The following is a 24508-nucleotide window of genomic DNA, read 5'->3' on the forward strand; positions in this document are numbered from 1 at the left end:
TTTATCCCAGGGCTGTGAAGAGGTAATTCAATATTGAGATTAAATTTCACTTGAATGCCCAACTATGCAGGAATTACAGTTAGATGGACGTATTGCTCAAACTTGCTTTGTCCTAAAGCTCACCTTGACTCACTTTTTATCTTGCTTCCAAACTTCTAACCATTGCTCCTTATCTTGTCCGTGCTCGCGGCTCTCAGACTCCGTTAGTACATTGGTCGGCTTGTCGATATAAAACAGCATTTACTATAAACAGCAGATTCATGGTCAAAATAAGGAAAGGAGGTTTGTACAAAACCAAAAACATACTGTTCTTAACGTAAATTTCGTTGCTGTCTATATAAGTCAATCTGATTCCAAATCTCAATAAACACTGTCGGCCAAATGCTCCCGTAAATGAGAGAAGGGGCGGAGACGTGAAAAGATAAAAGGTTAACGATACCATCGCAAATGTTCGCCCTCAATCCATTGTCTGAATCTAACATTATATTCGGCGTATATTGCCCCCACATGCTGCCTGTAGTGCTCCATATATGCTTCAAACTCTTGGTCGTTTTTAAAAAAGGGGCTGAGGTGCTTGCATTCACCCATACAATCATTAACAACCTCAGTACTTGTGCGATCTTTCCCCTCGCGCACAGCTCGAGCGGCGCATTCTTCCAAGCAGTCTGTGTATTGGACATCCCTACCAACTGCAATAACACCGAGTGCCCAGCTACAAATGTTGAAAAGTGTAGAGAAATGCATTTTCCTTGTAGTGAATGGTTGGAAAGGTGAAAGCGCAGGCTGCCTTAATGTATAAGAATTCAACTTGACGATTGAAATAAAGGATTGCGAGAATAAAGCAGCTTTCTGTGGGCAGAAAGGTATTTGATTATTCGAGAATCGAGGTGCGCAACAGGGAGATTTAATGACTGGAGGGAGGAGTGGTAAAGATATCAGCCCGCACAGCTTTAGAGGTCTGGCTCTTAATAATAAAACCTCTAACCTAGATTTCACGTAAACATTAATTTCAGATGGATTGGTGTCAGCTTTTGTGACTGTTTTCTTACTGACTAGTTTGCATAATTCAAATTATTCAACAGCAACTAATAATGAACAATTGATAATTGTTTCCCGGTTTAATTAACTCGTTACACAGGCCTACCTTGTTCTTCTTTTGCAAAATAATCTTTTCTAAATATCAATTTTGCTTTTCCGCATAATTTCTGAAATTAAAATCAGCTTTGAAAGTCTACAACTCAGTAACACTTTTTTTGCCACCATTTAATGATTTTAATGCCAATGCAATTTACTTTAAATACCTTGTAAAGTAATCTACCAAAGATATTCGACGAATGACCTTTGCGAAGCGGGATTTTGATTGTTTTAAAATTAGCAACTGTGCGCAACGAAAAATTGAATAATAATTTATTTCCTGTATTTATTTATAAAAGTGTTTACCCAATCATGCAAATATTTGCGGTTCCTTCCAACGCACCAATATTTTCCTCCCATCATGCTCGGCTAAACCGAGCTTGGGTCTATCCTACGCAAAACTGACCATTACCGTGCTCCTCATTAGATGCCAAATTCTAAAATCCCTGGCCTGTGTCAAAGGAAATTACGGAAACTCAACATATGTTTCTAAGTCACTTGATCTACGACGCGGGCGCCTGCTGGCTGAAAAGCGATTGGATGATCCACGGTGCAGGTAATTGTCGTCTAGAACGGCGACGGCGGCGATTTGTCCGCTGTAATGGCCAAAGTTGCCGCCCGTGCCGACCAACTTTGCGTCGGGGCCGAAAGAAGACCAGCCTCGGCTGGCATTAGGGTTTTTACCCGTCTGGGACCTACATTTTGGTGAAATTTTTATCAGTTCGCTAAAATGGGCCGTATTGGCTCGTTGGACTAAATGTGCCGGGATGGCTGAACGACCCGCGTTTTTTTGGACATCTGGGTACAGTATGGTTGAGTACATCGGCGTCCGGGTGGGAAGAAGGCACAGAGACTATCGAGACTACTCTAAATCAGCGTCTGTGCTCGGCAAACTGAGAAGATGAGGCAGTCGCTGCAATGGTCGACGGGCTGTTGGACAAGGTTTTTATCATCTTGTGGACTGCAGCGTCAGAGATGGATTCCAGGAGGCCGCCCTGCATGTGCAGAGTGGACCCGGTTATGGCCATAGACAAACAAAATTGGATCCAAAAAGATTGCGAGGCCGAAATTGCACTGTTTGACGTTTTAGAGGCGGTTCCCATGACCAAGTTTGCAAAAAATGAGGTTCCGGAGAAGCAAGCTTTGCAACTCTGAAAGGTGAATGCTGCCTAGCGATGGAATTTGGGCAGCAATGAGAGAAATGAATAAAAACAGAGCAAGATGTTTTATTTTGATGTAAATAATTTACTTTTTTGGTGGGAAAGTACTTCGTAAATAAACTATTTGTGTCAGGGATGAGACTGACCTCTTCCCGACTAAGTTTCTTCTGCATCTGGCACTACAACCCAGCAAACATGACTGCCTTTGTCTCTTATTATGTACAGATCTCATTGTAGTAAAAGAAAACATGGTATGCGATTTTGATCTACTTTACTAACCAGCCTCATCGCCGCCCTCTTCCACCATTTACAGATCATCCTCAAGCGGGCTTAGACCCTGAGGCGTACCAATCTTCATCTCGAACCAGAGCTTCAGCCTCTCCACAGTCACCCGATCCTTCATCCATGGCATAAACGCGGCGGCGTTGGTGTTTGGAATCTTGGCAACGTCTCGGTCGAGCGGGAAGGTTTTGGGCAGCGGCACCACGTCGGTCCTGAGCGGCCAGTTCTGCGTCTCCTGCCTTTCCTTGCTCAGCAGCCAGTTATGAAACAGCTTTGCCCCCTCTGGATGCCGAGCGTCCTTGAGAATGGCGGCCGTCTGAGGCCACGTCACGAAATTGGTCTTGGTCGGATACGTCGAGTTGAGGACCGGACGGCCTCCCGTGGTTGTGAAGCTGACGGCCTGCGCGTGGTCGGGCGAGGCGGCGATGGTTGACGGAGTCGCGGTGCCGCGGACCCAGCGGGGTTTCTGGGCGAGTAGGGCGTCGAACCAAGCGGTTCCTTTTTGCTGCATTCTGTCAGGTGCAGTCGGAGCATTTAGTAAGTTGTTTTCGTTTACATGTCGTCATCCTAGGAGGGATCGCTTACACGAGATGGAAGGCCCAGAGCACAGCATCATCGTCGTTGGGGTAGGTAAGCACAATCTTGCCCTTGAGCTCTGGCTTCAAAAGGTCGTCAAACTCCTTGACTACCAACCCGTTCGTCTTTGTCGGGTTCGTAACGAGCTGCCACGAGATGTAAAACACGCCGTGCCAAGCACCCGCGGCAGAGTCCTTGGCTTCGGCGGGGATCCCATCAAAGCCCTGTGGTTTGTAGTTGAGAAGTGCCCCCTGCTGAGCCCAACGCGGATAGTCGTGAAGTGTCTGCAGGATGACGCTATCCGGCGTGACGGGACCACCTTTGGCCAGCTCCTCGTCAAGGCGCGAATCGTGATACTTGGACACGTCAACGGTTACGTTGAGCGTCATCCCCGGGAAACGAGCCTCGAACGCCGCCTTGGTCGAGTCCTGCTGCGTTTTCTCATCACCACCCTGCCAAACCGTCACGACACCTCCCTCTGCCAGTGCGGCCTTGTGCAGCTGTTCCAAGGATCGCGTCTCGATCTCCGGATCGGCCTTGAATCCTAGGAGCTGGTCATAAGCTTGGACTGCGCATCCAAAGAGGATGGCAGTGAGTGCGAAGGGAGCGCGCATTAGTGATAAGGGGCCCTGGATACGATTTTGTTAAGGAATGACACTGGCAAGATGCCGTTGACCTGAAACGAATGCGTTGGGAGGGGTGCCCGAGAAGCCGTGTGGTTTATACCATCATTCAGTTTGCAGCTTCTGTTATATAGCTGTTTTCAATGCCACCGGGTAAATGTTTTTTGAAGTGACACCCAAGTGGGTGCAGCGATTCATTACCGTTCTCGATAGGGCAAGTGAAAGAACCTATATAGTTGACTCCACAAAGGTTTCTTGGTTTTCGCACAAGCTTGGATCAAGTCCCACACAGCTACCAAGGTAAATGTTCCATCGGAACCAGTGGAATGTTCTCAATCTCGCGGCGCATTACCCTTCAATCTCGGCTCTGTGTTCATCATTGTGGACGGTAGTTGTTGGTATTTTGATGAAAGTTATGGAGCGCTCATTCGAATCGTGACTTTTGTTGCTGGGCAAGCATGATATATGAGGGTACTGTCTTATTATAGTGATTATACGAACCAAAGATGGAGAGTTTCATGTCAAAAAGTGCTCCGCTTTAGCCTAATCTAGACCACTCATGGCATTTGAGAAAAGAATGACGATCAAGATACGTACCTCGGGGTCATTTAAACTGGTTTCCAGGAAACTCGGTATTGCGCAGTGGGAACGCATACCTTCGCAATCCAAATAACTATTTCAGACCGCTTTCATTCCTCGAGTCAAAGGTAAGCAATCCCAATGAGCCCAGTAAGCACCCAAGTGGTTCAATCATGTGGCCTCGCTTATTCTTTCAGTCCGCGTGATGTTGACCCAAATAATACACCAACGCAGGCGCACTTGCTTACACTGCCAATGCTCAGTGTTCAGAAAAGACGATACTGAATTTTCGATTTTATGGTGGATGGACTGTCGATCTGAGACCCCAGCTAAGATTACCGTGCAGTATGGGACAGCCACCATTCCTACCTCACTTTACCCTGTAGCCCGGGGCAATCCACAGAGCATAGGACTAATAAGCATATGATCCCGCTCGGGATTGAAAGAAGTCGATGGGGACAGAGTAAAGTATGGAACAGTAATTGAAAGGGATTTTGAAAGAAAAGAAATAGGTTGGGCAGATGCTATTGAGTGTATATCATTCTCCAATGCTCGGTGCTTTTCATGATAGTAATTCATATCGTACATCGCCGAATCCTCTCAGTTATACTAAAATATCCACAAATACAAACTCACAATCATACTCCCTCGACAACTACTATACATAGCAGATGATGGTCCGCCAAATTTTGCGCTTAGCGATGACCCAGGGTCCCAACAAGCAAGCGGTGGATAAGCATTACGACCTCACCAAGGTAGAAAAGGGGCTCAATAACAACACCCTAGGCCCCCAGTGCCAGAAGCACAGCATTGGTGAATGAAACGACAAGGGGGACGTGACCAGAGCGGTGGCACAAGCCCGAGGACTACAAGACCTATTCCGTACAGTAGGACTACTGCAGCGAGCCCTGGCACATGTGCATCCTCAAGGATGCCATCTCGCGCAGGGAGGATTCGGCTGACCAGTTTGGGACGCTGCACATCCGCATACGGTCGTATGCCAGGAAGTTGGTCCGACAGCCGCTGGACAGGAAGCACCAGGGCTCCGTGGCGAGTGCCTGGGGACGGTGATGTCTGCACGTATATGAAGACTGGTATGGCGCATATGGTGCACACCAAGTCCTTTTTTTCCGTCTCCTCGCACAAAACAAGCAGGTGTCTAATTCAAGACTAACTCGATATCCGTTTTTGTAGAGTTTGGTCACACTATAGATTTTGCGAGATTGAGGGACGACCAGGGGAAACAGCAAACCAAGTTCACCATCTTTAGCAAAGGCAAGGAGTGGAAAGAATAGCGTTGTCAAAGACAGCCACGTGGCGACGAATGCAAAGACCTTCCAGATAGAGCTGGGCTTGATCCCTGATTTGCAGATCTGGGCTCTGTCAGTCAGGGTCATTGGGGTAAACAGGAGGGGGCAGTACGTCATTCCTCGTCTGGGATTGGGAACCTCTCAACCCCGATATCACAATCGAGTGCATCTTTTAGCGTCGAGGCATGCCAACGAACTCGTATAAAAAGATGACGACAATTGAGCAGGACCTTTTATTGGTTTAGAATATGTAGGGTACGAAGCATCGATCCTTCAGGAAGTTCAGGTAGACTAGGCAGACAATTATACTCCTGTCAGGTGTTGCGCAATTCTATGTGATTTATAACATACCCTGGAATCCGTGTGTAATCTGATGGGGCCTTTAAAGTATAAAACATGTCTGCGTTGATTCAATTGGCTCATTTTATGCATGGACACGTGAGGAAGCCAATGGTTGATGACAAATTGACAGGTGATTTACAATCCGAGGCCTGCAGCCATTGGAGGAAGCACAATAACGGCATTGAAAACCTACCTTACCCTAGCAAGTACTTTGCATAATACCCTTGCGCGATGGCTAGCTGACGCGGTTTTCAAATCCGCGGGTTTTTAATCGTGGTACCAAAGGAATATAAAACTCGCTGGTTAAGCACTGGAAAGTCAAAATTTGAATATCAGATACACTGCAACAGGCAACAAACAGTACCGATTCATTTATTGATACGAAAGAAATCTTTCCGTCGCTTACCCTACCGCTAACAAGAAACATCTTGCCAATCATACCAAAAATGTCCGCACCAGCAGCATCAGCACCAAAGTTGCTCTTCGGCTCCAACCCCTTTATGACCGGAGACTTTGAGGCGACCAAAGAATGGCTGGACATCCTCCGCGAACTTGGTATCAAGAACATTGACACTGCGCAATTTTATGGCGAAAGCGAGACTGTGCTCGGTAAGGCTCACGCCGCAGCCGATTTCATCATCGACACCAAGTTGTCGATCACGGCCATGAACGAACCGGCCAACAAGGCCAACGTGATCAAATACGGGCGCGAGAGCCTCAAGAAGCTACAGACGGATAGTGTAAGACTTACAGCCCTCCCTGCTTCTAGCCCTTTTCTTTTTTTACCTCCATTGCTATTGTTCCCACATAGAGACTGATTTCCATCACTAGGTTGACGTGTATTACCTGCACCTACCCGACCGCTCCGTGCCCTTTGAGGACACCATGTCCGGGCTGCAGGAGCTCTACGAGACGGGAGCATTCAAGCGCCTCGGCCTGTCCAACTTTCTCCCGCACGAAGTAGAGGAGATGGTGTCCATCGCCGAAAAGCACGGCTGGGTAAAGCCGAGCGTGTACCAAGGCAACTACAACGCCGTGGCGCGGGGAGCCGAGGCCGAACTGTTGCCGACGCTGCGGCGGCACAACATTGCCTACTACGCCTACAGTCCCAGCGCGGGTGGATTCCTGACCAAGACGCCCGAGGGCCTGGTCGGAGCCCGCTGGGACGAGTCGGGGAGTCTTGGCAAGCTGTACAGCACCCTCTACAAGAAGCCGAGCCTCCTGGCGGCGCTCAAGACGTGGGGAGAGCTGGCCGCCGAGGAGGGCGTTTCCAAGGGTGAGCTGGCGTACAGGTGGAACATGTACAGCTCGGCGCTGTCGCCTGCTCACGGTGACGGGCTCATTGTCGGGGCGAGCAAGGTGGAGCAGCTCAAGGAGGTGATAGGCTGGATTGCCAAGGGGCCGTTGAGCAATGCAGTGGTGGAAAAGATTGATGTGCTGTGGGAGAGCATCAAGGAAGATGCACCTCTTGACAATTTGAACGGCACGAAGATGGCGTGGGGTCGTTTTTAAAAGGGTAGGTGGAATTTTGTTTTTCCTCTTTCGTTTGAGCATGATGAAGGAAGAACTGAGAACATACATATTATTGCGTAGGTATTCACTAGAACTAGAATTAGACCGGTTTGTCAAGCCCACATTTCCAATCAAATTAGACTAAACATTTATCCGCTTCAGCGCTCAATCACGACAGCAGTGCCCACTTTTGAGTGCCATTGGACCCCGATCCTGCTTAGAAACCCCATCCAGTTCGTTACCCCGCTCCCCCGAGAATATAGCGATCGGGCAGCAATTCTACTGATGAAGTCACCTTCCCGTACGGACCGTCACGCAATGTCATGATCTCATCATGGATGGGGCGATTTCCAGACCCTTCCCGAAACAGCCCTTGGCAAACAGGTTCTCTTCTATGTGGAATTTTGTAATTAGTGGGTGATGCCTGCTCTTGCTTTAAAGATGAATATATAAATTTATAAAACGTCTTGTCTTGTCTCTATGGTCACAACAGCCAAGTTCCCCAATTGAAACGTGTACCTCTAAATCCCACCTTTGGTAATAACTTCTTTTTGCATATAAAAAAAAAGTCAATCTTCAAATTTCACCCATCTGAAACACAACCAGCCAGGAAATCATTCGAAACATGGCCCCCAAAATTTTCTTGTAAGCTTGCTAATACTGATCCGCAATCCGCAATCCTCAACTTCACCCCTCTACTAACACGCACACAAAAATTCCAGCACTGGAGCAACAGGCTTCGTCGGCGGCGACGTCTTGGAAGCCCTGCACGGCAAGCACCCAGACTACGAGTACACCGTCCTGGTGCGGACCGAGGAGCGCGCCAAGCCGGTCAAGGAGCGGTACCCGAACGCAAACGTCATCATTGGCTCCAACGACAGCGCCGACATAATTGAGAAGGCCGCCGCTGAGGCTGATGTCGTAGTTCGTAAGTGCATCCACTTTCTCTCTGGATTGTAAGGTGCAATCCTGCTAACCATACAATAAAGACACCGCCGAGTCGGCTGATGACATACCATCTGCCAAGTCCATCGTCAAGGGACTGGAGGCAGGGCACTCGCCCGACCGTCCGGGGAGGTACATCCACCTGACCGGAACTGCCATTCTGCAGTGGGTGAGTTATTTTCCGTGCCGGCAGCAGCCAGAATCCTCAACGACCTGCAATGCATTAACGCAAAAAAAATAATGCCTGGTATCATCAGTACGACAAAACCAACGAGCGCTACGGCGAGCCCCCCGCGCCAGACCAAGAGTACCGCGACATCAGAGACATTGAGCGCATCCTCAACCTCCCCGATCAGGCACCGCACCGTGAGATCGACAAGATCGTACAGGCCGCCAACGAAATTCCCTACGTCAAGACTGTAAGCAAAACTCTCCCCCACCCACTTTAGACACCAAACTATATAAATATAATCCCTTTATCTAATCGCGGGCGGACCTTTGAACTAATCTAATCATGACAAAAAAACCATCAGGCAATGATCTGCCCACCAGTAATCTACGGCACAGGCCGGGGCACCGTCAACACCAAATCCCAACAGGTCCCGTTCATCGCGCGGTACGTGCTGCAGGAGGGCTACGCACCGCTGATCGGGGCGCAAAAGACGCAGTGGGATAACGTGCACGTGGCGGACCTGTCGACGCTGTTCGTGACGCTGGTCGAGGCCGCCCTGGACCCGCAGCGCCGCGACGACCCGGAGGTGTTTGGCCGCAACGGCTACTTCTTCTGCGAGACGGGGGCGCCGCACCTGTGGAGCGACGTGGCGCGCAAGGTCGTCGAGGCGGCAAGGCAGCAAGGGTTCGTCGCCGAGGCCAAGGCCGAGGTCGTGCCCGCCAGCAAGATCAGCAACTGGACCATACTGGGCAACTCGCAGTCCGTGGCGGAGCGCGCCAGGAAGCACCTCGGTTGGGAGCCGACCGTGTCAAAGGGTCATACTCTGTGGGATGACATTCCCAACGTTGTCAAGGTGGAGGCGGAGGGTTTGGGCATCAAGCCGACTCTGCCGCCGCAGTGATTCTATGAGGACTGTTTATATAGGGGCGACGATCAGTTGAGTTGGGCGATGATTTGGATTTTTTTCGCCAACACAAAAAGGGTGCACCCAATAGGACTTGCAGCCCCAGAATTCAGAGAACATCCTCAATGAATGATTAAATTTGTCACATCAACAGTAAATGTCCAGTCATATCTATAGTAAGTCGTCCTTCCGAAGCGGTGGTTGGGAATCGAATCTTCAGTGGGTCGGGTCAGCTATCATCATGGTGGCGCCCTTCTGGATAAGATAAAAGATGACTATATGCACCATCGTCACATCGTCTTTCCAAAACCCCCCCACTGATAACGTCCTACCTGGGTAAGATTTCCCTAGTCGGTGGGCACCCGTACCAAATTCGCCTCCGATGACAAGTCCTATCAAACCGACCAGCAAGCGCGCGGCTTTTCCGACCACAACCAACAGGGGAACTGTCGGGTCATAACGTCCGATGCTTATCGAACAAAAGAATTATTAGCATGCAGCAGTTATTTTTTTTAGCGTCTTTGAACGTCCACTTTGTACTATGTACTTGGCAGGGCGCGCCAATCGGCTTGGCTCGATGTGGATGCATATCCGCATCAACGCCTCGCCGACCCTCTTGACTAGAACGTTTCCGCGCCCTGTGGATGTAATTATTGAAGCTGACGATATCCTCGGGGGGTTGATGGACCTTGGAAATAACGCGAATGGATTATCAGGGGTGATGATTGCGACGATGGAGCTGCGGTATTTTCCTGGCAGGAATATAGGCAGTCGGCAGTCCGTGAGAATGAATGAATATAAATATCGAGCTTCGGGTCGAACTTGGGCATTTCCTTATACCATCTCCCAGGCGCAGCCGACCTTGAAAGCAGCTTCCAGTCAAAACAGCCATCATGAAAGCGGTACTAGTGACAGCCCTGTTTGGCCAACTGGCCCGGTCCTCCCCCAGGCCCGTCCTCCCCGTCGACATAGACACAAAGGCGGCCTTGAACTCACGCCTGGCCAACATCTACCTCTCGTCCAGGTCGGTCGAGTCGGCTCCGGCCGGTACGCTGACTTACACATATGGCGATTGCACGTCGGAGAGCCATCAAGATGCACACCATGTCATTGCAACCGCCCAGGGCCCTGCAAGCTCCGGCGAGAGCAGGTTGGCATGGAGCATCCCCGAAGATGCCAAGTCGGGTGGCTGCATATCTGCATGGGATTCTGCGGGGCGGCTCGTCGGCCGTAGCGGACCCCAGACGATGCATGCAAGCAGGAGCCGCAAAGCCAAGCGCGGCATCGTCATGTCGCAGACTGATGGTTTCGACACCCTCGGGCCGTGGTTCGATGGTGTTGCCCACCTCGAGGCCAAGAACTTGAGTGTTGTGGATGCCGAAGCTGCCAAGTCGTCCAAGATCGGAATCGTCGGTGCTGGGTAAGACTTCTCCACTCCCTCCTGTTGAGATGATCCTGTCTAACTAGTTTCCTCAAGCATGTCTGGCCTCATGACATACCTCGTCCTAAGCCAAGCCGGCATGAAGAACCTTGAGATCATCGAGGCGGGCAACAGACTGGGTGGCCGCGTCCACACGGCATACCTGTCCGGCGGACCTTCGGGCTTCCAGAACGGAACCTTCTCCTACCAGGAAATGGGACCCATGCGGTTCCCCGCAACCATCGAGCTCAACAATCAAACGCTCAACATCAGCGACCACCAGCTCGTCTTTGACCTGGCCGAGGAGATGAACCGACTGAACGGTCACTCCAAGAACCTCAGTATCGACTTCATCCCCTGGTATCAGACCTCGCAGCAGGGTCTGTCCTACAAGAACTCCATCAAGCTGCCGAATGGCATTGCGCCCACCCTTACCCAGGTCGCTCAGAATGCATCCTTGAGGGTTGACCTAGAGATGGACAACTCTACCGCAGCAATCAGCGCCAAGCTGGACTCGTTGGAGAGCAATGAGGAGTTCTTTGCAGAGATTGCCAAGAACATGCACAAGGCTCATAGTGATTTCATTCGTAAGTTTATCATTGGCGCGACGAACAAAAGCGTAGCTTCCCGCTAACGGACAGCAGACAACAACAAGGTCCCAGGTGGATTTGGCGGCCGTTGGAGTGAGTATGGCTACATGGTCAACTACTTAAACCAGACACTGAACGACACAAGCATGGTCGTTGGTTCGGGGTCGTCAGACTTCTGGGACACTGTGAGTCAGGACAGCATCTGCTATGGCGTAGCAAACTAAGACTGCAGCACCAGCCACTGACATATCGTGCCATCAATTCAGCTTTACGAAGGCATGTACTTCAGCGCCTCGACGTACAAGACGGTCAACGGTGGCCTGAACCGTATCCCGGAGAGCTTCCACCCGTTGGTGGACAACTCCACCATCATGGGACGCAAGATCGAACGTGTTCAGCGTGACAAGACGACGGGCAAGGTGACGCTGCAGTGGCGCGATAGCTTCAAGGATTCCCAGTTCCAGTCATCGACATATGACTACGCAGTCTTGGGCGTGCCGTTTTCTGTCTTGAAGAACTGGCGTTTCAACCCGCCCCTGGTCGGTACTATTGCAAACGCCCTCACGCAGGTGCCGTACAACGGTTCGTAATTCTCAGCATCGATAGTTTCAACGCCCAGATTTCATCCATACTGACCATAAAAACAGGAGCCTGCAAGATCGCGTTAGAGTTCAGCGAGCGCTTCTGGGAGACGAAGCTTCCCAACCCCATCTATGGCTCGTGCTCCACGACCACAGATATCCCAGGTATTGGCAGCATCTGCTACCCTTCCTACGACATCAACGGCACGGGTCCCGCCTCCATCCTCGCCAGCTACATCTCAGCAGACCAGTGGGGAATCCGTATGGCATCGCTGAGCGAGGAAGAGCACGTTCAGTATGTGCTTGACGCCATGCTCGAGATCCACGGCCCTGCCGCCGAGGGTCTGTACACGGGCACGTACAACCGAAAGTGCTGGTATCAAGATCCGCTAGAGGCAGGCAGTTGGGCATCTCCTCTTGCCGGTCAGCATGAGCTTTTCATCCCTGAATATTTCAAGACCCATGATGGAGTCATCTTTGTCGGAGAGCACACTTCGTATACCCATGCTTGGATCTCCTCAGCTCTCGAAAGTGGCATTCGGGGAGGCGTGCAGCTATTGCTGGGTGAGTCTCCTGATTGCTTTCCCATTGTTTGTGATGACATTTTCTAACAACTTGTAGAACTCGGGCTTGTGGATGAAGCAAAAGCTGTCGTAGACAAGTGGATGGCTCGCTGGATTGAGATCGTAAGTCAAAATGCCTCCCCGACTCCGCAAAGACAAATGCAGATGATGCTAACATCGGCAAATTCTCGTTAGTAGTAAACGTTTTTTTGAGGAAACAACAGGGTGTATGCCAAGGTAGAGGCCACACAAAATGAACAGGATATATATGGTGGAACTTAGATAGGTCAAGTGCCTTCCAGGTCACCCAGTCAACGCGACTCATCGCCAAGACAAACAAGCCCCAAACGCCACGCCATGCCCAGATTAAACCATAATAAATAAACATCAAAATCTTATCTCGTAGCTTCCAGCCCTGCTCAGGTATCGAACCCACTTGACACTGCTGTAGTTGCTCTTCTCAAAGACCTTGAGATATCGTACCAGTAGACCGCTACTTGTAAACATAAGAAGGCTGAAATTCATGCTCAAAGGTGGCCGACTCCAGGCCTTTTGGCTGGTCATGCTTGTGAGTTCCGCCTCGGCAGACAGGACATATTCGGACTGGCCGGCAAATCGGCCAATCTTCCAGATGATGTGGTTCTCGGACGGCTCGTACTTGGCTTTACCCTGAGTGCAACGCTCTGTTATGCGGGCTGTGTTCAGCGGCGTGGGGATGCGAACGATAACGTTGGTAGCAAAGAGTTTAGGACCAAAATTGGCCTTCACGCCGATGCTGTATTCGACCTTTGTCTTGCCAATCTCGTTGACGATGGCGTGGACCTTGAAAGGCAGGTTCACGTTCTCAGTTGCACGGTATCGCATGAGCTCGAATTCTCCGTCGGGAGGCACGAAGCTGATAATTCGGTCCGAGTCGAATTTGCCGAGCTTGACGCACTGGTGGAATTGGCAATCCTCGAGCGTAACGCTGCCAGCTGCGGCCTTGGTAGCCTTGGTGCCCATGCGGTTTCCCGATGGTAGACTCATCATGCCGTCGCCGTCAAGTAGCAGTCGGTCGTTCAGGCCAAACTTGCACTCGGGTGTCCCGGAAAGGTATGCGCGCATGACAATTTGGCCCGTGACGTCGGCGCGCAGCACAGCACCAGCAGCAGACATCAGGAGGTTCACGTCTTCGATGACATCGACAAATGCCTCGTTCTTGCGGTACTTGACGTCTGCTTTACGCCATGACAAGGCGCCTGTGGCTTGCATTGTGATCTTGGCTGAATCTTCTGGGCGGTGCTCGGACTTGACGCCTTCGGTCGTGATGTACATCTTGAGTGTATCCGTTTCGGTGTTTTGAGGATATCCAAAGTCGACAATCTCTGTATAAAGTAGGCGATGAAGTTAGAAGACATTTGCGATGTGGGGATAGCGGCGGAAGAGCATAAACACACCATCTAGCAGCTCGTAGACAAGCACGAAGTTGTTCTTGACGGCCTCCTCGTCAAACTTGCCAAAGTAACCCCTCCCGAGCTGAATGAGGCGGTAGAGAAACTCAAACACAAGAGCAGCGTTCGCATTGCTCTTAGTAATAGCCACCAGGTAAATGTTTTCATGCTTGACATGGCTAAAGGTAGTGCTTCCGAGTGTCAGGATCGGCGACCGGGTTTCCCGAGCGCTGATGACTTGAATGCGGAAGACATCGGCAAGGCGAGGGCGGCAGTCATTTCGGAAGCTGCGAAAGATGAGGTTTTCACCTTTCAAGTTAAAAAGAAGGACGCCAGACAGCATCTTGAGCTAATTGTCGTCGGCCGACCAAGGGAAGCGATGAAGTTCGTGATATTCTTGAAGGATGGAGGACAAGGTACGACACGCCAATGAATTGTTAATCGTTTAATCGATCAAGCTTCGGCGCGGTGTTCAGCCCCCGCCGCTAGACCAGAGAGGTAAGGCGGTGTGGCAAGGGGTAGTGGGGTCAGTGCTGGGCAGCAGGGGTAGTAAGGAAGGCAGGACCATGCCGAGCATGCATCGCATCACCGTCGCCCACCTCATTGTGAAGAAACGCTCCTTTCTGCTCATACCTTGATTACCTGACACACGAGTAGGTAGGTATGCTTACAACCTTATTTACCCAATAAAGGATAAGGGACAATGTTTGAATTGAAATGATTCTTCATCAGTATCTGCTTCACGCTTACCATCAACCAGTGGCTGACTATTGCGACGACTTTAAAAAGGCTTATATAAAATTGTGCAAGCCCAGGGTCTCTCACGATACGAGATGACTTGAATCCTTTGTGTCGGATACAAACAAGAATTCGGCAAAGTTCTACTTTTTGGAGGGTTCAGCTGAGCGCTCGAAGCTTGATTCAGAGGGGTTTGTTTTTTCTTTTAAGAAATCTACTGAAGTTGCGTTCACTCAACGGTGTGCGGCAATTCCCGTAGTATCGTGAGAAATACAACAGTCCGGGTCGGGTCTTAATCGTCCATTTGATATCACTGCGCTATTGCTAACGCTTTGCAGGTTTCCTTGAGACCCTTCAAACTAAATTGGTATTAAGCGCACGACTACATAACGCATGATGACTCCAAGTAAACTTTTTTTTTTCTGTCTTATTGCACAGCAAATGTTCGTCAGCGGACATCCGAATGTTGCAGCAGCTGAGAGCTACCCAGGGGTGTCTCTTCTTCACCCTAACCCTTATGGGACACTTCCGCCTCCTCTCACAAGCGACACCTTCCTCCCTTAGAAGCATGAAAAAGCATCAAAAAGAAGGAGCCAAAAATTCAAATGACACTTTAGTCTCTGTCCGTGAATATTTCACCTTAGACTTTCCCGATCGCCGAAAGTTCCCCCGAGCACTGATGTTGGCTGCATGTCGCACGTTTCCTGCAGCATCCGAGCTCCGATTTCTACATACTTTCTCGCTCGTCCAATCGATGTTTGCTTGTGATCTCATTGACAGTTTTGCTTGTATGCCCTTAAACGCGCAACCAAAAAGCGTCAGTTGGTTTGCCATCAGCAACTGACAGCAAAGCCAAGTACGTCTCCAAAGCTTGGCATGACAGGTGCGGCAGCTCCTCGTTATACAGCAGAAATCATGGCACTGCTGCGCATTGTTACCCATGATGATGCTGCTGCTTCTGCTCGTCACCTGCAAACCCACCATCCGTCCAGAGTTTTCTTTTACCGCATGACTGCAGACGCAGAGCCAACATCAACGTCTTCTTCTATGGGCAAATACAATACTTACCGACAAACCAGGAGTCCCTGATTTCCTCTCTACATCTTCATGATTAGCAACAGGTCCATCCGAACAGTTCAAGGGATTATGCAAACCACAATGGACAGTTGCCAACGGTTGCGATGCCTCTTTGGCGCTGATGTCGTCAACTATGCCACGATGCTGGCGACGACGGACGCGCAGCAGTGCGCCACAGCCCCACGATGAACCCTCCATCAGAACCTGCCTGTGCCTGTGGTGTGCGGTCATGCGTCGGCGTCGGTCCATTCTTCCTCGTACATGTCGGACCCGCGGAAGTATTGGGGTATCCTGTACAGTGATGAAGGCAGGGAAATGATGGGCTTAAATATCCACTTACCCTGCTGTCTACCCTTAATCTTTTGTTTCTTGAGACATCGCCATCTCAAGTCCTCGGCCGAGTGCCTATTGGAAATCAAAATCTCGAACATTTAACAATATACAAAGAGTATACAAGACATCACCATCTATCTATACCGATACTGCCAACCCTTCATCTAATCATATCCAACAAGTCGCCATGCACGCCGTACAGCTCTTGTCACTGGCCGTCGCCGCCACGGTGACTCTGGCCCAGACCAACACAAACGGTAGCTCCACTTCGCTGACCGCTGCGTTGGCATCCCAGCCGGATCTTTCCAACATGATAGCCCTCCTCAGCACACAGCCGACCTTCATGGCCCAGCTATCGCTCGCCCAGAACGTTACCTTCTTGGCGCCCAGCAACAATGCTCTCGACGACTTCCTGAATGGACCCAACGCCACGCCGCTTAACAGGACCACCCCGCTCGGCGTTGCCGTCCTCCTCAGCTACCATGTCCTCAACGGCACCTACTACGACTCGGAGATCAACGACGACAGCAGGGTTGTCAACACTGCCCTGAACCTAGCTCCGTACTCCAACATCACCGGTGGCCAGCGTATCGCCTTCAGGCGCCAGGATGGCAACGCCACTTTCTTCTCGGGTCTATTGGAGATGTCGAGTGTGACCACGCCTGTATGTTTCCAAATCCTCCCCGTTAGCATAAGCGTCTTGTGAGCTTGTAACTGATATACTGACACCACACCCAGAACATTAACTACACCGGCGGTGTCATCCACGTTATCAATCGTGTCCTAACACTTCCCATCAACGACACCCGCACCCTTTCTGACCTGAACTTGACCGCCGCCGCTGGCGCCTTCCGCCGCGCCGACTTGACCACCCGCATTGACCGCCTCCGCGATGTTACCATGTTTATCCCAAACAACGATGCCTTCAACCGCGTCGGTAGCTCTTTTGAGGACTCCAAGATGTCCGCCGCCGAGCTGTCTCAGGTTTTGCAGTACCATGTCGTCCAGGGCTCACGCCCCTTTTACACCAACTCCCTGGCAAACTCGAGCTTGACCACTCTCAACGGCGCCAAGCTTACTTTCACCAACTCGAGCAACGGCCTGTTTGTTAACTCGGCCAAGATCGTTTCGTCCAACGTTCTGACCAACAACGGCGTTATTCACATCATTGATAAGTGAGTATCTGGCTTTCTTGAGAAAGTGGCCCTCCAACATATCCGGTGTGAGACTGACAACGATACAGTGTCCTCAACCCCAACAACGCTGATGCCCGCCCCGACCCCTCAGCCACCAGCGGCACGCCCATGTTCAGCGGCGCCTCACCTGCCACCGGTGTCCCTTATACCTCGGGCGTCTCTCCGGCTCCTGGCGCATTGCCAACGGGTGGAAACGGAGGTAATGGAGGTAATGGAGGTAATGGAGGTAACGGCAGTAACGGTGGCAACAGTGGCAACGGTCAGGGTTCGAGCCCTGCCATCGGTGCTGCCGCCCCCATGCAGACTGGCGTTATTGGCGCCGCTGCTCTGTTTGGTGGTGTTGCCATACTTGCCAACTTGTAAAAACTGTAAAAGAAAAGGCGAAGTTAAAACATAAGATATGAGACGGTTGTGAAAGAGGGTGGCATTTCAAGGGGTGTAATGGAAATATTCGAAGAGGGTCGGCGACGTTAGTAGAGGTTGCTTTATACCATTTGTATTATATTAATGTCTTTTAAACAATTGAGGAAAGTCTTTGTTCAGAAACGATTATCATACCGAGAGTTTGAGGTGGTTGGTATGACATTTCCTTCTCGGTGTTCATGAAAACCTCGCCAGTATCTACAGGCGGCAATGGTATTTCTAGCTACGTGCGAAAGCATCATATCCTGGAAAGAAGATCGAGCAATTAAAATATTACATTCTGTACGTTTTTTAGGCACACCCTCAATGAACAATTCTAATACTCAACGATAACAACCTTCTCCGCATCAAAGCTATACGCATCATCCCTACCATACCCCCTCTGGTTAGCCACCACCCTCTTCCCCTTCCCCTGTAACCCATCCTCCCCCGTCGCCCCATGAAGCACAAAATCGCAGTTGAAATGTGTGTGCCCAAACGCCCACACCCTGACGCACGGACTGGTCCAGCAGACCTCCCCGCTCAGATCGGTGGCAAACGCGCTCTGGACTCCCCTTTCGTCCTCGAGATGGTCTGGGTCATTGGCCTCGGGGAGCATGGTCGGGCTGTGGTGCGTCAGGACCACCGCCACCCGGCCTTCCTGCTCCACGGCCGCCACCTCGCCGTTCAGCCATGCGAGGTCCCCCGCGTGGGCGGCGTTGTGGTCGTCGACGGTCCAGTTGGAGATGTTGGAAAAGTCGGAGAGGAAGAGGGATGTGGAGCTGCGCTGGTCGTCGGCTATGCGGGAGAAGAGCGTCGCTCCCAGGATGGTGACTGTGGGTGAGAGGTCGAAGCGGCGGCGGTTTAGGAGCACGAAGCGGCCGGGTTTGGGTGATTCAGAGTCTTCAGTCGTTTGTTTGGGAGCTTCCAAATTTGCGTTGTGGGTTTTCTCGAATTCTTGCATGATGGACAATGCCTGGTCCCAGGTTGCAGACCCGTCGTACTGGCTTTCTGTTGCAGGGTATGGCTCGTGATTGCCCATGACATAGAAAACAGTCTCGAACTGAAGAAGTTGGGCGTGGAGGAACTTATAAAGCCTTTCATCCCAGACACTGCCGATATCCCCAAGAAGAGCCAGATAAGGACAGAGATGGGGGATCGCAAAGTCGCCGTACATGGGCAACATCTTTGGAGTTTCCAAATGAAGGTCAGACATGATCTGTATCTGCACGGCCTCTGGGCTCTGAGAAGTGTTTGATGTCTCCTCACTGAGTGGAGCTAAACGAACGGGTTCGGCAGCTTTGGACATCTGCAAGAAGAGTGTAAGCTGTTGTTAAAACTGGGGACAAAGACTTGGACGATACCATACATACCCTTTTGATCGTCTTCTTAGGTGTCTTAACCTTTGATGGCTTTTGGTTCCTTTCCAGAACGGTATATACACCGGTAAGTTCCGGGAATTCAGCCAAGGATAGGGGCACGTTTCCGGTGGGGTATCGTCGTGCAGTGAATGTACCCTTTTGGATTTGCTGAGATCTCATGGAATGATATTCGTGTTTGCGGAAGCTGTGAATATCACTCTGCCCAGGATAATCTCCAATGAGATCAAAATGCAGTTCGAGCACTTCAAGTGGCAAACTCTTTTCGAACTCGACACTCTTTACCAGGGCCCCATATGACCCTTCGATACAATAAGCGTTGTGAATGAGACAGCTAAGCTTGTGAGACCATATGGGGTCTGAATCAAGATCTTCTTCGGAGAGATTTAGCCAATATCGCATCAAGCAGCCGAGGAAAGCCTCAAGTGTAGGTAGCGGGGCCGGGAGTATGTGTGGCTGTATAGTCGCCGTAGAGAGGTCGTAGTCCCATAGAGCAGCATCAAGGAGCACCACGCGATTGTCGCTGTTGCCGGAAGTCTCATCTTCCAATTCGCCCTTGATACTTTCAGCTTCAGTCTTCGACTCGATCGTGATTGCACCTGGACTCAAAGGCCCTTGATCCTGGTCAGCACTAGTATCCTTCTGCTGCCAACTGCTACCTTTAGTCAATAACACCCCCGCGGCTTTTTTTGGTTCTGCAACTAGAAGAAAGAGATCCCCGGTGCAGGTATCGTAGCTGTAGGCTCTGGGGACTTCTTCGAGCCAGACCACGTTGGCAATACCGTGTGCCGATAGTGTTTGGCAGACGCGATAGCGACTATTTGAACCACCGGTCGTAGGAGTGGCAGTTTTTTCCATTGGCGATGGGTCGGACTTGAGCTCAACATCGCGAGAAGTAAACAGGGATGAAAGCCTTGAAAAAGCTCTGCGAAAAACGGGCATGTCTCAAGGGGTAAAATGTGCTATGGAGGTGGATGAGACAACTTGGTCCCGAGAAGGTAAACTCGGGAAGATGCCAGTCTTTTGGGGTGAAATGACCCTTGCGTCTTCAATCTTCGAAGTTCTAAGCTCCAACCAAAAGTTTTCTTGCCCTTTGGAAGGACATAAGACAAGAAAACTCGTCAACGCTGTCATTTGGTCAATGTTAGACTCCGACTGCGACTTCGTTATCGCTTCAACTATAAGCGCCCGACGTCCAGCGTTTGCCTGACTGCAACAGGTCAGTAGAGGGGGGTTCAGTGAATGGATGTGACGGTGATTGGAGTATTCGGGGAGAAGGCGCCAATGGGAAATGATATGTGGGACCTGTCGTAGAGGAGGCGGGCGCTAAATCAACCATTTGGCTGGGCTGGGCTTCTTTAACCGCTTTGCCGCGCACACAACACCAACAACACACACTAAACATATGAATATGTGGTTGGTACATGGTGGTGGATATGTATATATCTTTTTTCAGTTGCTTGTTTGTGCGGGTGCCCGCAAAGCCGAGCCTTACTCTGTGGTGCACTAGCTTTCAATATATTTTGCTGCAACTTTTGGCCCTGAGAGCTGGCCAACATAACAATGTAGGCGGTTACACGATTATATTGGCAGGATGCTCTCTCTGCTAGGTTGGAAACCACCTGGACGCACTGTGAAAAAGCTTCGAAGCAGCCAAGCTTGCATTTTGAAAGCGCCTCTTTACCGCCGGCCTGTAGTTCACGCCCTCATGGGTCGTTCTAATCATAGAAATCTAAAAAAGGTGACCAGAATGAAGGACAACCTCAACCAAAGGACAGGTTTCTCGTAGGTATAAAGTGTCTTATAGATCACAGGAATCTACTGGATATCAAAGGTTTTATTTTACCAGGTGCACCTGTTCTCAGTTGCTTGTGAACTTTGGAGCGTCACACTCCTGTTCGTCACTCACAATCTTTGGTTGCCATTTGCGCATTTGTTCCATATCGTTTCCGTGATGGGCTGCTCATCCTCCAAGCACGGGAGCGGGTTTGATCCTCAGCCTGTGCCAGTCCAGCAGCCAATAACCCATACGGTCCGGCACAGCACGTCTCACCAGCCCAACGCTACCAGACCCCTGACCGGACGCCTCAGCAGTTGGAACAGCAGCCGCCAGTTAAATCCATGCCCCCTGCCATAAGAAGAGAGTTCCTTGCAGCCGGTCACAAAGGGCTACATGACGTGCCTTACGTAGTGATCGGAGGCAGCGCCCTTGCCGAGCATGGTAGTCCTCGGACGACTGGCGACGTCGACGTCCTCGTGGGCGATGGCTGCTCCAAACGCTCGGCCGAAAGCCTTCTAATCAAGCGTACGGAGGGACGATTGGTTCGTCTGGGGCATGGCAAGGTGGGGTAAGTAATCACCCGCAGAGGAATCTCGGAGTTTCAGTGCGAATATAACCTTGCATTCATGGACTGACAGATCTGTCTAGCTTTCGAGCCTCGGATGGCAATGCATACCCACTCGACCTCTCTGAGGACCACGAAGTAGATCTTAAGTTTTATCAAGCCAAGGACACAATCTCAGCGAAGAACTCGACCGGAGTGAAGCTCGCAAACTTTGTCTTTTTGCTCAACTCCAAGGCTCACGCGTGGCAAACTCGTGTCCCATTCGAGCCAAGGTTTCAGGAGAAATGTCGAAACGATGCAGAAGACATCCTCTTTTGTCTCAAACAGCTCAGAGGGAGGCGTGGCATTGACCGCGCAGAAATTCCATGGATCTACACAAACGAATTCTGGAATCAGTTCATTCAGAACAACCCTCAGGCCCGCCCACTGTTCACGGCCGCGGGGCTCTGGACCGACGAAACCGTATTTATGGCCAGCCGAGGTACCAGCGCTCGATCTAGCCTTTCGAGCTTTGCAAGCCCATGGACACAGCCCGGCACGCCTGCAAGGCAGGACTCCAATCTGAGCCAGGCAGGCTGGGGTAGTGCACAGGGCAGCCGGGCTGGGAGCATGGGAATCCCCAACAGTAGGCAGGCAAGCATTGATAGCTATAGAAGCTGACACAGCGGAAGCCGGTGGGCGACGCCTGAACGTTTTGATGGATACGGCGGCTTTCAAGGGGGCCACGGAAGTTTTGGATCTGGCTTTGCGCATGGATTTGCTCACGGCTCGATGGTATCCGTGAGGGGGTGATTGAAGGACGATGTGTCTGGCATGTACTGATAGTTGGAATAAAGTTAATGGACAAGGCAGAGCTGGCCTCTTTCAAGAATCATTCAATGTGTTCAAAGGTCCAGGGCCGACTTTTCTGCGAGGTGTGCAGGCATCTTAGAAGGCAATGATAATGGAACCACAATTGAGCCAGAGGGGCTGCTTGGTAGTGGCTATCTACCTACCTAGATAGCTAATTACCTGGCCTCCCATCGAGCCATTTGCTCATATACGGCCCGTCGAGCCAGTATCCCAGCTTCTTATAGTAACTGCGGACGCCGACACCCGAAATGACGCTTATCTTTTCACTGCCATGCTCATCACGGGCGATGCGCTCTGCCTCTTCCATCAGCAGAGTGCCAAAACCCTGATGCTGGAACTTCTTGGGGTCTCGTGCGTGCACCGGTACCGCGGTGCCATAGACGTGCAGCTCCCGTACAAGACTTGTCGGCTGACCCGTCAGCTCCTCGCGGAAAGTATACTTCTCCGTACATTTACGCAGCCGCAACAGGCCGATAAGAATATCCTGCTTAGGGTCCTCGTATGCCAAAAAGGTTTCCCAGCCGCCATTGGCAACGTAGTCACGACGCACGAGCTCGACCTGGTTCGGCCGTATCTTGTGCTTGACCTCGTTGATGCCAACCTCCCTCGTTCTGACATCACGACATGTTGTACCAAAGTCTTTCATCCGCGCCAGAGCCAACTCCCGCAAGTTGCCGTTCTCTACACCCGAGCTGACAAGAGGCATTGGGATATCACGCTGGACACGGTAAATACGTGTCCACGGTGGAACCAGTGCGAGAATCCGAGCCACTAAATCTATAAGCCCGTTGGGTGTATAGTTTTGGTATCGTCCTGTCCTCCAAAGTTCGTAAAGGCCGGTACCGCGGATGACCAGCGTCGGGTAGATTTTCAGACCATCTGTTCTGAAAGCTGGGTTTTCAAAGTACTCGCGGAACTGATCCACATCTCGCTCCATGCCTACATTAGGCAGGTCAGGCATCATATGGCTCACGACCTTGAAGCCTGCGTCCTTGGCCAAACAAAAGGTCTCAGCCACTGCTGCTACCGTGTGACCCCTGTTGGTATCGCGTGCCACATCCTCATATAAGGACTGCACTCCTATTTCCAACCGCGTGCAGCCGTACCTCAACATGCTGGACAAGTGTGGCTGTAGACAGTAGTCGGGCCTGGTCTCTATCGTGATGCCGACGCACTTGACATTGCTCATCTCGCCGGCCTCAACAGCCTCATCGACGTTTGACGTCTGATAACCGCTCAGGGCATTGTGTAGTTGCGAAATAAAGTCATCCCTGTATGACTCCGGCAAGGACATGAAAGTACCGCCCATGATGATGTACTCAACCTTGTCCACCGAGTGTCCCAAAGCCTTCAACTGGTCCACACGACCCCTAGCCTGCTCAAACGGGTCGTAGCGAGCACGGATTGCTCGCATTGAAGTTGGCTCATAACCGGTGTATGATTGTGTGCTGTACTCAAAGTCTGAATCGGGGCCGCCGGGGCAGTAAACGCAGATGTTGCCTGTGTATGCGATGTGGGGGCATCGGTGCGGTTTGCACATGACGGCAACAACAGCGATGCCAGAAGAGGTTCGAATCGGCTTCGCAATGAGCTTTGGCAGGATGTACTTTTTGTAATGCTCGGGAACGGCGGCTATGATGGCAGTCAAAGGTGGGATTTTCTTCAACTTGTGCTTGCGAGAGAATTTGCCTCGCAGACTGTTCAGGTTGACATCTTTCCGGTGTTTTGGGTCGCGTACAGCGGCCTCATAGTCCTCAATGAGCGCATTGGCAATATCAGCGCAGCATCTCAGGAACCGTTCGCCTTCTGGTGCAAGGGTAGAAGCGGCTGCAGGCCGCGCCACGGTAGTGGTCGACATATCGAGGCGTAGAGCACAAGAAGGAATCGATGGTGAGATTTGGACGTGATGCGGGTGTCGGCGAGGACTCCTGGATGGTCCGCGCCAGAGCGAGAGATGCGCCGATATCTCCTGATAGTGCCACGGCTATATGTGACCCGCACGCGCGCCCTTTTCTGGTGTTGTGTCAAAATCTCGTTCAACTTGTTGCGGGCGCAATTCGGAG

General features: G+C 51.0%; 10 protein-coding genes across 10 annotated transcripts; 6 read left to right on the forward strand and 4 right to left on the reverse strand.

The window, feature by feature from the left end:
- Positions 1-2601: 2601 nt before the first annotated feature.
- On the reverse strand, positions 2602-3766 carry PgNI_06572 (uncharacterized protein; the record flags this gene model as incomplete). The annotated part of the gene is made up of 2 exons (XM_031126595.1): positions 2602-3088; positions 3162-3766. The coding sequence occupies 2 exons, from the start codon at positions 3764-3766 to the stop codon at positions 2602-2604; spliced, it is 1092 nt and encodes a 363-aa protein (XP_030982603.1).
- Positions 3767-5269: 1503 nt separating this feature from the next.
- On the forward strand, positions 5270-5649 carry PgNI_06573 (uncharacterized protein; the record flags this gene model as incomplete). Its single annotated transcript, XM_031126596.1, has 2 exons — positions 5270-5408; positions 5549-5649. The coding sequence occupies 2 exons, from the start codon at positions 5270-5272 to the stop codon at positions 5647-5649; spliced, it is 240 nt and encodes a 79-aa protein (XP_030982602.1).
- Positions 5650-6317: 668 nt separating this feature from the next.
- On the forward strand, positions 6318-7675 carry PgNI_06574 (uncharacterized protein). Its single transcript, XM_031126597.1, has 2 exons — positions 6318-6746; positions 6838-7675. Exons 1-2 carry the CDS (start codon positions 6453-6455, stop codon positions 7516-7518), a joined length of 975 nt encoding a protein of 324 aa, XP_030982583.1. The 5' UTR covers positions 6318-6452; the 3' UTR covers positions 7519-7675.
- A 246-nt stretch (positions 7676-7921) lies between these two features.
- Positions 7922-9681, forward strand: PgNI_06575 (uncharacterized protein). The gene is made up of 5 exons (XM_031126598.1): positions 7922-8163; positions 8241-8446; positions 8508-8632; positions 8721-8882; positions 8997-9681. The coding sequence occupies exons 1-5, from the start codon at positions 8144-8146 to the stop codon at positions 9534-9536; spliced, it is 1053 nt and encodes a 350-aa protein (XP_030982580.1). The 5' UTR covers positions 7922-8143; the 3' UTR covers positions 9537-9681.
- Positions 9682-12644: 2963 nt separating this feature from the next.
- On the reverse strand, positions 12645-14559 carry PgNI_06577 (uncharacterized protein). Its single transcript, XM_031126599.1, has 2 exons — positions 14130-14559; positions 12645-14057 (listed from the first exon to the last, which is right to left on the reverse strand). Exons 1-2 carry the CDS (start codon positions 14464-14466, stop codon positions 13081-13083), a joined length of 1314 nt encoding a protein of 437 aa, XP_030983026.1. The 5' UTR covers positions 14467-14559; the 3' UTR covers positions 12645-13080.
- Positions 13721-14556, forward strand: PgNI_06578 (uncharacterized protein; the record flags this gene model as incomplete). Its single annotated transcript, XM_031126600.1, has 2 exons — positions 13721-14026; positions 14140-14556. 2 exons carry the CDS (start codon positions 13721-13723, stop codon positions 14554-14556), a joined length of 723 nt encoding a protein of 240 aa, XP_030982415.1.
- Positions 14560-16346: 1787 nt separating the features above from the next.
- Positions 16347-17830, forward strand: PgNI_06579 (uncharacterized protein; the record flags this gene model as incomplete). The annotated part of the gene is made up of 3 exons (XM_031126601.1): positions 16347-16935; positions 17010-17446; positions 17515-17830. Exons 1-3 carry the CDS (start codon positions 16459-16461, stop codon positions 17828-17830), a joined length of 1230 nt encoding a protein of 409 aa, XP_030982414.1. The 5' UTR covers positions 16347-16458.
- Positions 17831-18206: 376 nt separating this feature from the next.
- Positions 18207-20369, reverse strand: PgNI_06580 (uncharacterized protein; the record flags this gene model as incomplete). The annotated part of the gene is made up of 2 exons (XM_031126602.1): positions 19243-20369; positions 18207-19178 (listed from the first exon to the last, which is right to left on the reverse strand). Exons 1-2 carry the CDS (start codon positions 20188-20190, stop codon positions 18207-18209), a joined length of 1920 nt encoding a protein of 639 aa, XP_030982962.1. The 5' UTR covers positions 20191-20369.
- Positions 20370-21369: 1000 nt separating this feature from the next.
- Positions 21370-22253, forward strand: PgNI_06581 (uncharacterized protein; the record flags this gene model as incomplete). Its single annotated transcript, XM_031126603.1, has 2 exons — positions 21370-21596; positions 21677-22253. 2 exons carry the CDS (start codon positions 21370-21372, stop codon positions 22251-22253), a joined length of 804 nt encoding a protein of 267 aa, XP_030982963.1.
- A 343-nt stretch (positions 22254-22596) lies between these two features.
- Positions 22597-24303, reverse strand: PgNI_06582 (uncharacterized protein; the record flags this gene model as incomplete). The annotated part of the gene is made up of 1 exon (XM_031126604.1): positions 22597-24303. One exon carries the CDS (start codon positions 24301-24303, stop codon positions 22597-22599), a length of 1707 nt encoding a protein of 568 aa, XP_030982964.1.
- Positions 24304-24508: the final 205 nt, after the last annotated feature.

This window comes from Pyricularia grisea, chromosome I (assembly GCF_004355905.1).
Source record: "Pyricularia grisea strain NI907 chromosome I, whole genome shotgun sequence".
Classification (NCBI taxonomy): Eukaryota; Fungi; Ascomycota; class Sordariomycetes; order Magnaporthales; family Pyriculariaceae; genus Pyricularia; species Pyricularia grisea.

Bases quoted from the DNA above. Each gene is read 5' to 3' on its own strand.
- PgNI_06574 (XM_031126597.1), top strand. From the start codon at position 6,453: ATGTCCGCACCAGCAGCATCAGCACCAAAGTTGCTCTTCGGCTCCAAC. The intron at 6,747-6,837 runs GTAAGACTTACA...TTCCATCACTAG, and splicing joins AGAAGCTACAGACGGATAGT to GTTGACGTGTATTACCTGCA.
- PgNI_06575 (XM_031126598.1), top strand. From the start codon at position 8,144: ATGGCCCCCAAAATTTTCTT. The intron at 8,164-8,240 runs GTAAGCTTGCTA...CAAAAATTCCAG, and splicing joins ATGGCCCCCAAAATTTTCTT to CACTGGAGCAACAGGCTTCG. The intron at 8,883-8,996 runs GTAAGCAAAACT...AAAAACCATCAG, and splicing joins AAATTCCCTACGTCAAGACT to GCAATGATCTGCCCACCAGT.
- PgNI_06577 (XM_031126599.1), bottom strand. From the start codon at position 14,466: ATGCTGTCTGGCGTCCTTCTTTTTAACTTGAAAGGTGAAAACCTCATC. The intron at 14,058-14,129 runs GTGTGTTTATGC...TACTTTATACAG, and splicing joins TGTCTACGAGCTGCTAGATG to AGATTGTCGACTTTGGATAT.